This window comes from Triturus cristatus, chromosome 3_2 (genome assembly GCF_964204655.1).
Source record: "Triturus cristatus chromosome 3_2, aTriCri1.1, whole genome shotgun sequence".
Taxonomy (NCBI): Eukaryota; Metazoa; Chordata; class Amphibia; order Caudata; family Salamandridae; genus Triturus; species Triturus cristatus.
The window spans coordinates 283,821,587-283,838,523 of record NC_140584.1 but is presented as its reverse complement, the minus strand read 5'-3'; the positions used below and the strand labels follow the sequence as shown (position 1 = coordinate 283,838,523).

The 16,937-nt window shown below is 45.9% G+C and overlaps 1 protein-coding gene across 1 annotated transcript in view; it reads left to right on the top strand.

Annotated features, from left to right (window-relative positions):
- LOC146857157 (discoidin, CUB and LCCL domain-containing protein 1-like) overlaps positions 1-16,937 on the top strand; it is a 231,141-nt gene that overhangs the window by 194,477 nt on the left and 19,727 nt on the right. The window contains exon 12 of the mRNA XM_085647637.1: positions 368-458. Within this exon, the coding sequence (XP_085503763.1) occupies positions 368-458 (91 nt within the window). The remainder of the gene's footprint in view (positions 1-367; positions 459-16,937) is intronic.

Below are 16,937 nucleotides of genomic sequence, written 5' to 3'. Positions count from 1 at the left end.
TGGTCTATATCAGCACCTTAAATACCAAACGTACTGGGGCAAAGTCCTACATGTCAGACACAGAGCTTCAAAGTTGCTGAGGTTCTTACCTGAATCAAGTCCAGGATTTTTATTTGCATCGTGGTGTGTGTATAGTGCTTGTTCATTTCATTTCACTATAACAACACTACAAGTACCTGAATTCAGAGCTATAACCAGAAATGTATTAGCTACTCATACATGGATCTGGTAAACTTGAGTGCCAACATGACCGGCCCTACCTGTTTTATGGTCTAGTTGTCAGTAGCCTGCTCTGTGTGTGTGATGCTTCTTACTCAGGGGGTAAACAGTAATGTGTTTGTGTTAAGGGTGTGTTTTATCTCTGCAGATACGGCTCTTATGCTTATTCTGATAATTGTCGGACTTGTACTGATAACAACGGGCCTCATCCTGTTTGGATTCCTCTGCTACAGGAAGAGGTGAGTCCAGTGCCATCCCTGTACCTTTAATGTACTCAGGGCCCAAGATCATCCAACCCATCCGTTCCCTGACTCTTGCTGAACCGTACTCTCTTAGTCCCCAGCTCTGCCGTTGCTCCAGGAGCTGCATTATTCCTTCTGATTCCCCTTGTCTCGATGCAGTTATTTGATCTGAATAGCCCCAGCGCAGTCCCTCAGCTGGTAGAACATTCTGGGTCTCGCTTGGAGCACATCACACCCCAGTGCAGTGAACTGACTTGTACTGACTGCCTAGCACTGCCTGGATACTGTTCACTATAGCAACTAACCCTTCATGGCTTAATTTGAGCCGGTGGTTTCCGGTGCTCTACACCGGCACTAAATTGTCAACACCTGGATTTATGACAGTCTGTCACATGGTGGCACTGTAAATCTAATTTAGAGGGGAGGACAGCAACAGCTGTTTATTCGTCCAATATATGGTAAAAATGACTAATACTTGCCGCCCAAGTCTGAATATTCACACGTGTAGGAGTTAATAGCTGTGTTGGTAGTGTAATTGATAGCGTTGGCAAGGGCAATATGTGTCACAAGCTGAAGTTCTCTCCTGATGAGAGCCCTGCCACTTTCTTTTTTGTTTTAGTTTTACAAATTAGGCACTCCTCTGTAGGTTCAAGCAGCGCTACCTCACCCATCACCGAGCATGTGAAAAGAGTCAAGTGCAGGCCTCAGGAGCCTTCCATAATTGCCAAGTAAGGCCATGTCATGTGACATCTTCAGACAGTCATACCCTTTAGTCAGTAGCAGATTTCATTTTTTATGTCTTGCCCCCGGGGCAGCTTTTAGATGTCTTTTGTCGAGACCTATTGACAAAACTAATGATGACAGTGGACTTTTGTCCAGATCATTGCTTACCATTGGCTGTCTTTCTTGTCAGCCTTATTAGCTTGCTTCTTATTCAATTAATTCCTTCCTCTTAATTGTGTTTGTCCTGCCCTTGGAGCATAGCTTCTCTATTATCCATTTGATTAGATGACTTTTATCCTTCCACTGCTCACATTCAGGGAATGACATTTCTTTTTCTTTTAGTACTCCATTGGAGTGCATGCATTTTCTTGTTCTCTCCCTCGTGTGCTGCTTCCCTCTCTCACTCCTCCACATGCTCCATGTTGCTCCCTCCTTCCCTCAGTCCATTGCTTCTCTTCCAGCGCACCCCCTTCTTGTCATTTTTTAGGTCTCACCTACTCAACGCGCAAGCGTTGCTTAGGAGGGACCTCTTGATATCGCTCCGGACTTTTTGGGAAACTCGTGCATGTACTGCACTGTTCCCAATGAGCCCTCGTGCATGTGTGGCGTTTACCTTGTGGGAGCCAGCAGCGGCGCCATCTGTTTGTAATTATCCCGCCTGCCGCTGCTCGCTCCCGCAAGGTAAACGCTGCACGTCGCTTCACCTTTCGGGGCCCCGCTTGTCTAATTTGGCGCCGTGACATGTCCATGTGTGTACTTGTGAGAGGCCAAAGAGAGAGGGGATTATTAATGTTACTTCACTGTGACTGTGCCACATCTGTACTGTAACTGCAGACAGACTTATTTTCAGGAGTCTTTTATCAGTTACACACCCTCCACGAAGCTAAAAGTTAAAAAGTGACCTCTGTTTTATAATAATATAAATTCATACGCTTAATGAAATGAAGCGGCATGGAGGGGGGGGTTAGGTGCTATACCAAACAGTGAATACAAGGTCTCAAAATGTTACCCAATTCCTGCGTTTTTTTTTTTTTATTAAACTATTTCTTAAATGGGTATGCAATCGACTACAAACAAAGTACTTTTGCCCTGAACGTTACAGGAATATTGCATTCATGTCGGCGCCTCCCAAATCCAGGGTGACGTCCTGCGCAGAGCATAACGTCATATCCAGTTCGTTGCTAGGTACTGTGCGAACGTGTCATTATCACTGTGAGCCTCTCTTTCCTTTAGCCTTTACGTGGCATTAGAAATGACTGGCGTCAGTCAGGCTCTGACGGTTGTTAGTCTTTGGGAAAAGCGTAATAATATATAATTCAGGGATATTTTGTTTGCTCCCTTCATTACAGACCTGCTGCACGGAGGACTCATTTAGCAAGGGAATGACACCTTTCGCTAGCTCAGTTTCATGCTACAAGCCTCCCTCTTTACGGATTCGGTATGGTGTTCTGCAGCAGACTGCGTGCTTTATTTAGTCTTTGCCATTTATGTCAAAAACTGAAGCCATTTATTTTAACTTTCTCTCAGTTGGCTGACACAACGATCAATTAATGACATGTCAACCTGTTTTTTTGGGGGGTGTATTCTGAGAATTAGAGTAGGATAGGCGGTTTGTCGTGGCGATAAAACCAATAAACCAAGTGGGATTAGGCGTCTGGACACCCAATTTTCCTACAATCCTCGTCGCCTTCGTCTTAACAGAGAGTAGTCAAATCTTTGTTTTCTTCCCTTCTCCTCTATAATATTAAACCCACTGTCTCTTTTAAAGAGATTACTACAATTACGAGGCAAATTACAGCCAAGAAAATACAGCTGAGAGGGACAATGGTCGACCTCCAGCACTTATACTGCAATACTGACTTTTCCCAAAATCCCAATTCCTGAGAAACACCATCCCGGAAAAAAAGTTTTCAATTAGTATAATTTCCACTAGCTAAAGAGCATTGTGGGCTGTGTTGCTTGTAAAGTGGCTTTACCCGGCTAAACGAGGGCCCGATTCCACCCATTACATCATTTACCGTTTGCTATATGCACTCACTCTGTTTCTTTGGCTATCTCAGCATTTGGTTTGGCCATTTGGCACCACATCAGACTCAGAACTCAAGCAATGAAAATTAGGGAAACATATACATATTGGTGATTACACCTATTTGAGCAATGAGAAACTCTAAAAAGACTTTAAAACTGGGGCAAAATAATTACAATAAAATTATGAAAATATCACACATAGCAATTTAAAACCTTGGCAGCTATGCACTTAAAGGCTTCTCTTTACCAACTGACGTTGAAACTATTCAAAACAACAATGTATAGTAGAACGCTGCTTACTGTGTATCATCCATGACTTGTCCATAGCCAATAGGTCTCACTTTTGGGACCTTATATGTATTTAGTTATGCAGCACAATATCCTTGGTGCAACAATATCAACCGTTGCATGGCAAACACTTGTAAGGTCCCAAAGGTGAGACCTATTGGCTATGCCAATGCTTGTTATTTTTTTTTTTTTCCCTTGTCCACCGTAAGCTCCTACTTTGCCCCTTGTCCCTTCCACTTCTTGTAGCCCCCTAATGTTCACTTTTCTCCCCATCCATTACTCCTTTGCTTCTCTACTCCCTTAGTGGTCTTTTTATTTTTTAAAGGGCTTGTCTTGTTTTTGAAGGGTCCGGCTGCTGGAATTTACAAACTGCGTTTCCTCGCACATTTAAATTTTATTTATTTATTATTGGTGTCCGCCATCTTGGAACAGAAAATTTTAAAAAATATCAGCCGTCAAGCTGTGTATAAGTGGTGACTCATGTGCGCACATACGCCTAAATGCTGGCACGCTGTTCGTACACACCATCAAGCTTTTTTTTTCACCAAGGCTGCACATCATTGTCAAAAATATATATAAATATATATATATTTGCCAAAAGCATTAACAAAAGCAGTAGGTCTGGCAGCCAAAAGGCAGGACCTATTGTTATTGCCAATGCTTGTTCTTTCCAGCGATAGAATTGTTAGGGCCAAAACACCTCCACTTTATATATCCCCCAAATACATTCTAAGACTTGTAATTATGTTTTAACATTGTAAATTGGGCATAAAAAAACTCAGTATACAAAGTTATTGTGGCTATAAGCTAGACCTGGCTAACAGTATCACACATGCAATGACCTCGTCAAGCCTGAAGAAGCGCATTCGATCTAATAACGATATTAATTTTTTGTATTGTGCAAAACAGAAACCGATTTTGTCTTCCTCTGTGAAGGGAACAGCGATAGATATGCATGTTTTCCCCTTACTTAAGCTGTGTGCGGGAGCAGCTTACACAACCGCAAAAACGTTGCAAATAATACTTGCTTAGGAGCTAAACATGTATTACAATTTCGTCCATGGGACTAAAACTAGCACAATTGTACGCCCCCTTTTATTGCGGGTGCTTTATCACAGAACCCGCTTGACTGAAGCTGGGCAGTTCAAGGCGCTACACTGGAGCCGGGTCTCGTCACGCTCGTAACTTTATGTTGACTTTACCTTGGTTTAGAGACATCTTGGATGGGTGATTTGGGGGGGGGGCGGTTGCAGGAAGAATAAGTCAGATGTTTAATCCGCCTAGAAGTCCTTTACGGGTAGCTTTGTATAGCACCCGGAAATGTTAGACGGGATTTTGCACCCATTTAGAAAGTACTGTTAATACGGTGAGATCTGCGTGGCGCCAAACTAGGAGCGTGTCCCCTCCCTCTCCGAGCACCCCACGGTGCCCACTGCAACCAAAGGGCGCGATAAGCGAACCAGAAATAGAAGGTGCCGATGACGGGAACCAGGCCCTGGAGGAGGGGGCAGTGGGATGGTTAGCGCCATGGGGCGATCAGGCCTGTGAGGAGAAGAGCGTCTGACAGCTGACCAGGGCCGAGAAGAGCGGGGCGCCTAGCAGCCCTGCGGGGACCAGGTTAATGAGCGGAAACCCCGAGCTGCAGGTTGGCCAGTGACTCGGGAGGGGCCTGGGCCCTCGGGATGACTAGCAGACTGTTGTGACGTGTCAGCTGGTGTCGTCATTACACGAGAGAGATGACGCCAGGCCCGAGTCTGCTGTATTTGATGTGATGAGACTGTGGTCTGATTGCGTGTTCTATGCCCCTGAGGAGATGGGCAGCTCGAAGAAAGAATATGGCGTCATCTTGTGGGACGTGTCGTCTGACCTTCATCTCATCTTGTACAGGGATAAGCCGAGCACCTTTCGTAGAACTATCTGAGATCATGTGACTTTGTGACACAGCCACACTATCATCCCCTCCCTCCCAAGGGCTGTGTAATGGGTCACGTGGTGTTGGTTGCTTCACTATCGTCATGCCGTCCATTACAATTTGTAAATGAAAGTCCGTGCTTAATTTGAGCCAGTGGTTTTCGTATCTCGGCACCGGGACTAATTGGTTTCCGGTGCTCGGCACTGGCACTTAATTGTCATCGCCACACTTATGACAGTCTGCCACATAGTGACGCTGCTCATCTAATTTAGAGAAGAGCAGAACTACGGTTGTTTATGAATACAAAATACATTACAAAATACTAATACCTGCCTCCCCAGCCATTCCTTTAACTTTGTGGACCTGGAATAATCTGAACTGTCGCACTTGCAGGCGAGAAAGATGTATAGTAGTTGTTTTGGCAGTATTCACTGGGCAATTGGTGGTGCAAGCTGCAGTGGCCTCCTGGCAGCTGCGGTCCATGCAGGTACCAGCTGTGGGGCCAGGTAAGGGGGGATTTCGAAGGACGATGCAGAGGGAAAATTACTTATTTATTTAATTTCCCCTCTGCATCGTCCCTCAAAAATTTCCTCTTATCTGGCCCCACCGCTGTTACCACCACAGACCGCGGCTGCCTCCGTGTCCGGGTCCTGGCACATATTATTTTACAAATTAAGCACTGATGAAAGTGCGCCGGTGCCTGAAGCTCCTGGTGAAACGAGATGTCCATGGTCAGTGCGATTAAACGTCGGCCTATTTAATTCACTTCCAGGCTGCGCCTTTTCCTGACCGTGGCATGTTCTAGTTTTCTCCCTTTGTGGCACTTTCCCGTCCTTGACTTCCTTTTCTGATGTGTTTTTTCTCTATCTTGCTCCAGTGCTTTAAATGGGGAAAAATAAGAGCAGGTACTCATCAAATTAAGTTAGAGGGTGGGGCAAAGGGGCGGAGCTGTGGGCAAGACATGATTATATAAAGACTGCCATCGGTCTAGTATTCATTTTGCCCTTGCATTACCATTGTTATTAGTCTCAAGTTTCCTTTTTGTGCAAATTCCCTCTGCACATGTGGGCAAGGCATATATAGACCATTAATAACCTGTCTCCTACTATGACCTTCTCAAATGTGTAAGCCATCCATTGCGTTTAAAGAGACGTTTGGACTAAGCTTTTTATGCCTCAGGATTTTCAGTATAAATTTACAAGGTGTAGAACTGCACATAATAACCTGCTCAGTGTGATATTAGGGCTGCAGTGACCTTGGCCAAGCACTGTTTGATCTTGAGCCCTCGCTGTTTGATCATGGACCAACATTGTTTGATTCTGTGCCAGTGCTGTGCGTTGTTAGCTAGAGATGTATGATCTTGCCCTTGTGTGAGTAGGATTGGGTCAGCAACCAGCAAGACTGGGCCAGCACTATGTTGGTTTGACTCATGGTTTGAGACCCTGACTCAGTCACGCATGATTTTGGCTGTTCTTTTGATAACCAGTATGTAATCTTAGCTAAGCTCTGTGTGATGTTGATCCAGCAATGCCTGATCTTGGGCCATCAGCTAGTTGATAATACCCAAGCAGTGTCTGTTATTGGTTCAGTTCTGTGTGCTGTGTGACCTTGACTCACAGTGTGTGATCTTTGGCCAGTAATATGTGGTCTTGGCTCAACACTGTGTGAACATAAGCCATCCTGGCCTCATCTTGGGCCATTATTGTGATATGGGCCAACACTGGATGATGTCTGATCCAGTCCTGTGGGGTGTTAGCTCAGCCCTGTCTGATCTTGGCTTAGTCATTTCAGATCTTTTCAAGTGCTTTGTTCCCCACAGATTCCAAAGGAACAGATGATGAATGGAATACTGAACAATCCAAACACTCCCCTCCAGTAACAAAGATCTGGGTTTAATCTATCGTTCTTTTGCTCACCACGCTACCCTAGTTTGGACCTAGCAATATGCAAATCAGTCTTGACCCTGTTCCTTATTGGAACAATCCAGCCTGAACTGTCAAGCGAGGTCCTCTCGGGACTGGAAACAAGCATCCTGGGACCGGTTTCAGGGCATCACCCCTCATCAGCCAGGCTAGCTTGAATCCAGTGGCGCAGTGAGCACGGGACCCACGTCTGGGTATACCCTGCCAACTTAGGCCAACAAATGCAAAATAACAAATGATGGACGGAATGCTGAACAATGCAAACATTCACCCTTAGACACAAGGATTTGGGTAAATCCATCGTTCTTTTGCTCACCGTGCCACTCCACTTTAGTCCCAACCATATGCTAATCAGTCTTGACCCTGTTCCCTGTGGGAACAGTCCAGCCCAAACTGCCAAGCCAGGTCCTCCCTGGACCAGAAACAAGCATCCTGGGACCGGTTCCAAGGTGTAGGAGAGTAGGATCTGCTTCTTATGGTTACCCCCACTTTTTGAGGATGTTTCACTGTTTTTCGACTTTAGTCTGGCTGAGACCCTGCTATCCAGGACCCCAGCCTAGCTGCTTCCTCTCTAAATTGATTGCATGTACTTTAGGGTCACCACACATTGGATTCTGGGGTACCCTTATAAGTCCCTAGTATATGGTATACTATGTACCTAGGGCATAGGTAAACCAGAGGCCTCTCAGGGGCTGCAGCATGTATTACACCACCCCTGGGAGACCATTCAAAATGACACAACAGGTCTGCTACAGCAGCCTGTGTAAGGTGGTGTATTCACCCCTTACTTAGATATAGGTTCCCTATATCTATCCATATCACTGCACATATAAACCTATCAGTTACCCCTATGGCAGGCCTTATCAATCCTGAAGACAGGGTGCTGTATTTTATGTGAGAGGGTGCCCATGCATGAGCAGAGCCCCTCTGCAGCCTTCGGAACCTTTATTCCGGGTTTGTATGTGATGCAGCCAAACCATATACTCTTAAGTTCATTATAACCCCGCGGTAAATGCTAACTTTGGAATGGCTGCACGGAAACATGTTGTGTTTGGTGTCAAACACCTTGGAATAATACCTCCACACCAGTAACTGGTGTGGGAGGTATGATTCCACCCTACTAGAGGGAGAAACATGACCGCACCGGTACACCCGATACCAGCTTCACAAACCCTGGCATCACAAAATGGATGCTGCCAGCCACAGACACAAGTCTGCCCTCCTGCTGCCGGACAAAACTCCGGCAGGGGAGGCCTGGACAATAGGTTTCCTGTCACAGGGAGGTGTGACCACCTCCCAGACAGGTTTTAGTGTATTGGGGGCTGGGTGGGTGCACGCCAAGAGTGCTTTGATGTCTGCACTGGGGGCACATTTGGTGTCCCTGTGCATAGTCCAGCTCAAACCGGTTGCAGGGGCTACCAGCCCCTACTCTGTCTCGAAACTGGACAAAGGATATGGGTGTAGCCACCCCTCTGTCCTGACCCTCCCATAGGTGGGACCCCAGAGTTTGTCCCACTCCTTCCTTGGGTATAAAGTAGGAACCCCTGACTACAGGACTTTAGATTTACCTGGATGAAACTCTGCCACAGAATCCCAGAACTTCTACTATCTACACGACCTTGGATGACCGAAGAATCTCCCTTGGAGTAAAGGAGTTACTCCCCTGCAAGGCAGGCAGGAAAGACGCATCTGTCCGGTTTGCAACTACACAGTTCCTGAAGGACTCCTAAGACTTTGCAACACAGGAGGTGGGTTTCCAAGCTTCCCCAAGGCCTATCCGTGCTCTCAGCAATTCTGAGATCCAACGCCCTCATGGGGACCATGCAACCCGAACTCCTGGACACCGTGCATATTTGCAGCAGCATATGCTTCTTGGCAAACCCTGAGGCTGTGCTTTGGGCTACTTGTAGTCCAGACCCTGAGCAGTAATTCTACCAAAGATTACTGGCCTACACTCCTCGAGTGATCTGTAGGCTGGTACTTAGCGATTCCTCTCAGGGTCCCTTCGCGATCCCTTGTCCATCGACTTGTGGGTCCCTGAGAAGAGTACTTTGACTTTCAACGGGCTTACCTGGTTGCTCCAGACGTGCCCTGACTCCATCACTTAGGGAGTCCACAGGACCTTGCTGGTCCACACCGAAGCCGTTTTACTCTCACCACGTGGGTTGCCATTGCCAAGGCTTGTTGGTCTCCAATCCCGACACCGACCCCCCAGCACTCGACATCCTTCGTGGGACAGCTCACCTGCAGACTGTGGTCGTCGTCGACACCTCCTGGTCCCCGTGGCAGCGGAGTCCAGCTTCACCTCATCGCACCTGAAACACCCGACATCGGTGGGCATTCGTCTATCGTGCCCTTGGTCCCTGGCAGGGGACCCAGACTCTGTCCCCTCTGCTTTCAGGTTCTTCACATCTTCGATCCAGGCTTTTATCACACCGGACACTTTTCCTTTCCACGGCAGCAGCACTTTGCAGCAACTCTCCATTGAAGACAGCGAAGATTCCAGACACCATTTGACACCTATGCACCCGGCTTCCTTGGGTTAGGTAACACGAGTACTCCGGTGCTCATGTGGGTGCTGGCCTTTGAACCTTTGCTCCAAGTCCTCTCCTAAGTGTCCTTAACCTCTAAAATTCCAACTGCAACTTTCGCATAGGATTGCACGGAGCTCGCGGCTGTGTTCTCACACTGCACGCGTCCCCCGTGGGTCCCCTGTGTCACTATCTTGGGTGGTTCCTTGGGGTCCCAGCGATTCTACATGCTCTAGGTACTGTGTCTAGTCAAGTCGTGGTTCTTATACCACTTTCTTAATATATGGTTTGATCTCCCCCTGGGGCCCATTGTATATTGTGCTATTTACTGTCGTTTTAGAACTGTAATATTGTGTGCCTTGCTCTCTAATCTCATAAAGAGGTTATTAGAGAGCGTTTAGTAATAAATACATATATATATATATATATATATATATATATATATTCTCACCAAATGCCACTGAACTGCCGAACAACTTTGTGGGCGGGTGCATCCTCCGTGACCGTGGCCGTCACGTAATATATTACCACCAAAAGGTCCCCACCAAAGAGACCAAGGAGCACACACGGTTACGATTCCTCTTTTATTCCTAGGCAAACGCGTTTCAGCGATTCCGCCTTCGTCAGTGCCATCACAATTTATTCCCCACATTTCACCAGGCAACATTGTCCCTTTTCATTGGACAGTCGCACTGTCACGATGGAAGAAGGACTACGGGTCGATTTCCTGAAAGTTCCTGCCCGTGTCGGCCATCTTAACCTGCCCATTTAAGTCCTTGTAGTAAGTTTAAATGTCTTTTTATACCCAATTCTGCATTTCAATTTTCAAATGAATCTTTGTAGATACACTCGATGCTGGCAAAAAGACATTATGTGGCAGGTAAGTTCCATCTGAAGCGTGGAGCGAATCCCTCGCCCTGCCGTGCTCTGACCTTGTTATGAAGTTGCTTCGCTGGGGTGCGATTGGTATCCTCAATCCCATCCGCTACAGTAGTGGCGACCTTGTGTCAACGAATGCAACAATCAATAGGTCAGCGGCGGTTCTGGCAGCTCCTTACTATTCTCACCAAATGCCACTGAACTGCCGAACAACTTTGTGGGCGGGTGCATCCTCCGTGACCGTGGCCGTCACGTAATATATTACCACCAAAAGGTCCCCACCAAAGAGACCAAGGAGCACACACGGTTACGATTCCTCTTTTATTCCTAGGCAAACGCGTTTCAGCGATTCCGCCTTCGTCAGTGCCATCACAATTTATTCCCCACATTTCACCAGGCAACATTGTCCCTTTTCATTGGACAGTCGCACTGTCACGATGGAAGAAGGACTACGGGTCGATTTCCTGAAAGTTCCTGCCCGTGTCGGCCATCTTAACCTGCCCATTTAAGTCCTTGTAGTAAGTTTAAATGTCTTTTTATACCCAATTCTGCATTTCAATTTTCAAATGAATCTTTGTAGATACACTCGATGCTGGCAAAAAGACATTATGTGGCAAGTAAGTTCCATCTGAAGCGTGGAGCGAATCCCTCGCCCTGCCGTGCTCTGACCTTGTTATGAAGTTGCTTCGCTGGGGTGCGATTGGTATCCTCAATCCCATCCGCTACAGTAGTGGCGACCTTGTGACAACGAATGCAACAATCAATAGGTCAGCGGCGGTTCTGGCAGCTCCTTACTATTCTCACCAAATGCCACTGAACTGCCGAACAACTTTGTGGGCGGGTGCATCCTCCGTGACCGTGGCCGTCACGTAATATATTACCACCAAAAGGTCCCCACCAAAGAGACCAAGGAGCACACACGGTTACGATTCCTGCAGAATTGGGTATAAAAAGACATTTAAACTTACTACAAGGACTTAAATGGGCAGGTTAAGATGGCCGACACGGGCAGGAACTTTCAGGAAATCGACCCGTAGTCCTTCTTCCATCGTGACAGTGCGACTGTCCAATGAAAAGGGACAATGTTGCCTGGTGAAATGTGGGGAATAAATTGTGATGGCACTGACGAAGGCGGAATCGCTGAAACGCGTTTGCCTAGGAATAAAAGAGGAATCGTAACCGTGTGTGCTCCTTGGTCTCTTTGGTGGGGACCTTTTGGTGGTAATATATTACGTGACGGCCACGGTCACGGAGGATGCACCCGCCCACAAAGTTGTTCGGCAGTTCAGTGGCATTTGGTGAGAATAGTAAGGTGCTGCCAGAACCGCCGCTGACCTATTGATTGTTGCATTCGTTGACACAAGGTCGCCACTACTGTAGCGGATGGGATTGAGGATACCAATCGCACCCCAGCGAAGCAACTTCATAACAAGGTCAGAGCACGGCAGGGCGAGGGATTCGCTCCACGCTTCAGATGGAACTTACCTGCCACATAATGTCTTTTTGCCAGCATCGAGTGTATCTACAAAGATTCATTTGAAAATTGAAATGCAGAATTGGGTATAAAAAGACATTTAAACTTACTACAAGGACTTAAATGGGCAGGTTAAGATGGCCGACACGGGCAGGAACTTTCAGGAAATCGACCCGTCGTCCTTCTTCCATCGTGACAGTGCGACTGTCCAATGAAAAGGGACAATGTTGCCTGGTGAAATGTGGGGAATAAATTGTGATGGCACTGACGAAGGCGGAATCGCTGAAACGCGTTTGCCTAGGATTAAAAGAGGAATCGTAACCGTGTGTGCTCCTTGGACTCTTTGGTGGGGACCTTTTGGTGGTAATATATATATATATATATATATATATATATATATATATATATATATATATATATATATATATACCTTGTGTGGTTCTCCTTTCGTCTGGTCATTCCAGAGGATATAATCTGGTAAACCAAGCTGCTTTACATTCCTTCGAGACTTAGCCTGAAGGCTGCTCTCCATAGCTACCACTCAGATAGCTTTCAATAAAGGTTGTCTTAAACCTAATCATCAATAAGGGTTGTTTGGACTGGTGCAAGGTGCCCACTATAACTAGTGGACAGCATATACCAGGCCAACGTCTCACACAGGGCATCACCCCCTCATCAGTCAGGCTAGCTTGAATCCAGTGTCACAGTGAGCACGGGACCCACGTCTGGGCATACTGCAAAGAGGCACAGCCTATGAAAAGATAGGGGTAAGCTTATGGAGAGCAGCACTCTGTTTCTAATGGCAAAACATCATGATGTAGGTGGGAGATTGTTAGCTTAAAATGATATTTCAACGTTCTCATAATTTTCAATCATTCTGATAAAAGCAAACTGGAAAACAAAAATTATTGAAATGTATGTCGTTTCTAAAACTGTCCTCCAGTATTCCCTACATATTGCCATGTATACGAGGGCTCTATTTTAAGGTGTCTTGGTCCTTCCACCTCTCGCTACTATCATGGAAGGGGATTGTAGGGGCAGTTCCTGCAGAACAGATTCTACACACACATCACTGCTTTGCCAAATTTTTAATTTTCACTATCTAATATCTGTATACCAGGTAATATCTGTATCGTTCTGGGCACCACCCCATTCTGCACCACCATTTTCATGTGGCCTTCATTTGAAGGGCTCCATCCTCATTATCTCTTATACACCCTGAACATATTCATGCAGTTCGCTGTGTGTATGGAGACGGACCACACCAGACCATTCCAAAGGATCCTCAAAATCAAAATCCTCAATCAATTTGATTAAGAACTGTGCACATTAGTCATCACTGATGGTGATGTTGGGCCTGCACAATGTTGTAGACCAGCATATGTGACCCCAGGACTTTAGCATATTGGGCATTGGTGAGATGCTTTGTGAAGTTTGGGCCATTGATGTGTATTGTACGAGTGCTATTTCATAATGGGGCTGTGCTTTGTAATACCAGGGCTGCGCCTTGTGATACAGCCCCAACGCTGTGTGACTTTAACCTAACTCTGTGTATTTAGATGGACTGGGCCAACACAGTGTGTTGAGATTGGTGCTTTCAATACACCAACATTATGTATAGGGAAATGTTTATACACCTTATTAAATGCTAAGTTGCGCCACTTTGATTATGTGTACAACTCTGGTCTATTGGAAGAGAGCCTTTGTTCTTTTATGGATAATTCCAAATGGAGAGTTATTATAATTACTGTGCATATTTCCTATTCAGTGACATTCTGTAGACAATATATATGAACATGGATAATTTCAGGCCATCATTGTATACCAAGGATAGATAGTGTGATAAAATAAGTTATTTTTGCACCAGATGTAGGCGCAAATCTATCCTCAGGATTGAAAAGCGGTTCCGTTAACCAGATGCACTGATTGAAACAGTGATTGTTATGAACTTACAATATAACTGGCATTAGAATGAGTTAGTTTATTAAAATCGACTAAAATAGCATCCCTGGCTCCCTGGTTGTTCAATTTGAAAGCATCCTGCTGGTGTGACCCAAACTGTTCTAAGAGGATGTAGGTACACACTGTGAATAAAGTGTGTAAGAATGCCTTCAGGACCCATCCCTTTTTACACGGTAACATGGAGAATGGTTTAACGTTAGATATGCTAAAGAGGTGTGTGAAGACCTGCTGGAAAGAGGCCCCAACCCAGAAGAGAAGGAGCTTCTTAACCTTCAGTGCCGCCACGCCCTCCCAGCAATAGCACTATTGAGCTAATGGTCTTCCACCTCCGTGCATCTAGTGAAACAGAACAGCAAAAAGAATGAGTTGCAATACTTTCAGGCCATACCAACAATATGTTCTGCTTTAGTTTCCGTGTTTTGTGATATTTGCAGCTTCAATTCTTATGTTTGTTTTAGGCACATCATTTCATACATTATCTTGCCCATGAGCATGTGTACACACAGGCACAAGGACAAGCAGACATGCACACACAAGGCATTCCTCACATTTTCTTTAAAATACCTTCAGAGAATGTCCCAATGCTCTCGCTTCCGCTCTCTCACACTCCAAAGCAGACATTCACTCACACAAAAGGCTCACAGCAGGATTAAAATCTTTGTTTTTAATTCTTACCTCCCACAGCTTTCTTCTTTCTGACTCTGAGCCGACCGCCGGGAATTCCAGTGCATGCACAACTTCACACATGAGCGTCCCCTCAGTAGGTCAGTAAGTCGGCACATGGCTACAGTGGCACTTTGGTTGTGCCGTTCAGACAGCTTCTGCTTTCACAGCCTCATCTTCAGCAGCACTGGTACCACTGAGCCTACCAGTCATTAGTACCGGTACTCTCCTTGGCAGTGAAAAAGTGCCAGTACACACTTCAGGCTACCTGTGAGGACCGGCCCATTTAAAGCACTGTCTTGCTCTCCAAAAATATCCCATGGAGAAAAATATGTGCAGGTCCTCAGAAATAAGTGCTGGTAGCAATCATCGGCTCAAATTAAGCACTGGCCCTAATCCCACTCCAAAGCGAGGCGCGGGTGCTGCAGATAGAAAAAAGAGGCATAAGAGAGTTGTAGGGAAAATGTTGCTTGATAATATAGGGTGTGTTTGTGCTTTCCCTTATCATATATTTGTGAAAAGTGAGTTGTTTAGGAACGTGGCACAGGGACTGGATGCCTTTAAAAGACCAGGCTTCTCTACAAATTAAACGTAGTACTTGGATATGATTTGAAGTCTCTCTACACATCTTTCATCTCAAAATATACTTTTAAAAATAGGGAGGGTAGAGCAACTTTGCCTTACACGAAGGCACAACGCACTGCATTCTGTTCAAGATCTCACCTTTAGGAAAATTAGCATTTTCAGTTTGTCCAACTAAAAAAAATATAGTCCATTTACATGGCATGCACGAACAACCAACTGAATTATTCATCTCGATGCTACTTGTTTTATAGAGGGTGGAAGGATGTCAGGCTGCGCTTACTCTGCTTGTATTTGAGCCTAAGATGTGAATGTTGCTCACTGCGATTTGTGCAGCTAGCGTTCAATTCACCGAGCTGCCATACCAGAGTCTTTAACCAGAGTTCAGAATGTCCATGGTGTAGGAAGCTTGTTATGTAGTGCACCAAAATGAGGTACACTTTGTGGAAAGTCCAGACAACCATTATTGGTTTACAGGGCTTAAATTAATAATCCCAAATGCTCTCTTTGTGGTAGTGTGGGCGAGTAGTTGAGGCTTATCAGAGGGTAAGGGTGAGCATTTGTTGTACTCTCAGTCAATAAATGAGACACACATTCAAGAAGAAACTCTAGACCAATTTAAACAATTTGTTTTAAAAATAATTTCAGACCTCATGATCATCGGAATCGGGTAAGTACTTTAGACGTTATGGATTTTTACAGATAAAACAGTAGAAACTCACCGCTGTCAGATTTGAGGCATGAGCCTTGAATGCAGTAATGTTATCCTACGGAAAAAACATTCACTGCACAGGCACCCTTACAAACGAATCTCAGGGTTATTCTTTCGGACTTAAGGTGCTTAGGGGCCAAGGCCCAAGTAACCACTAGCAGTCCAGCAGTTCTAATTTACCTGCCCTGGTGTGTCCCGGTGCAGAGGTTCTGGTCACAGTGGTATCCTCAAACGCTACCTGTCAAAGTAAATGGGAAAATCTGTAACATAAAAAGGCTGCAAGTGGGGACATGGGGCAAGTCCAGCAGAACTCACAGGGGAGATCAGCTCTCGGTCTCTGGAGAAAGGGGTACCGTCGGTTGGCTCAGAATTGGACTGTGGGGCTCGGTGCAGAGATGTTTTGTCTGGCTGGCCGTTTGTTTTGGAAGCTCTCACTTCTTGGGTCGACCTGATGATTGGGGGGCAAACAGGACAGCGGAACAGTGTTGGTGCTTGCAAACTGCAGCGAAGTGGCTCCTCCACTTTAAGGGAGATGCTGACTGGTTGCTTAAGTGCTGGCAGCCTTCTAAGGCTTTAGGAGGATGCACAGCTGCAGGACGAGTCTGATCTTTGCAATTGTCGGGGCAGCAGTAGGCCGGGTTTGGCGCCAGTTCCGGGGAACTAGAAACTCTGGGTCAGGTTTATGCCCACTCTCCATATAAAATGGTCATATAGGGGGTATAGACACTCCTCAGGGTAGGTAGTCCATTGGCTATTACCGTAAACTCCACTTAACGCCCCTAAATTCAGTAATTAGGTGC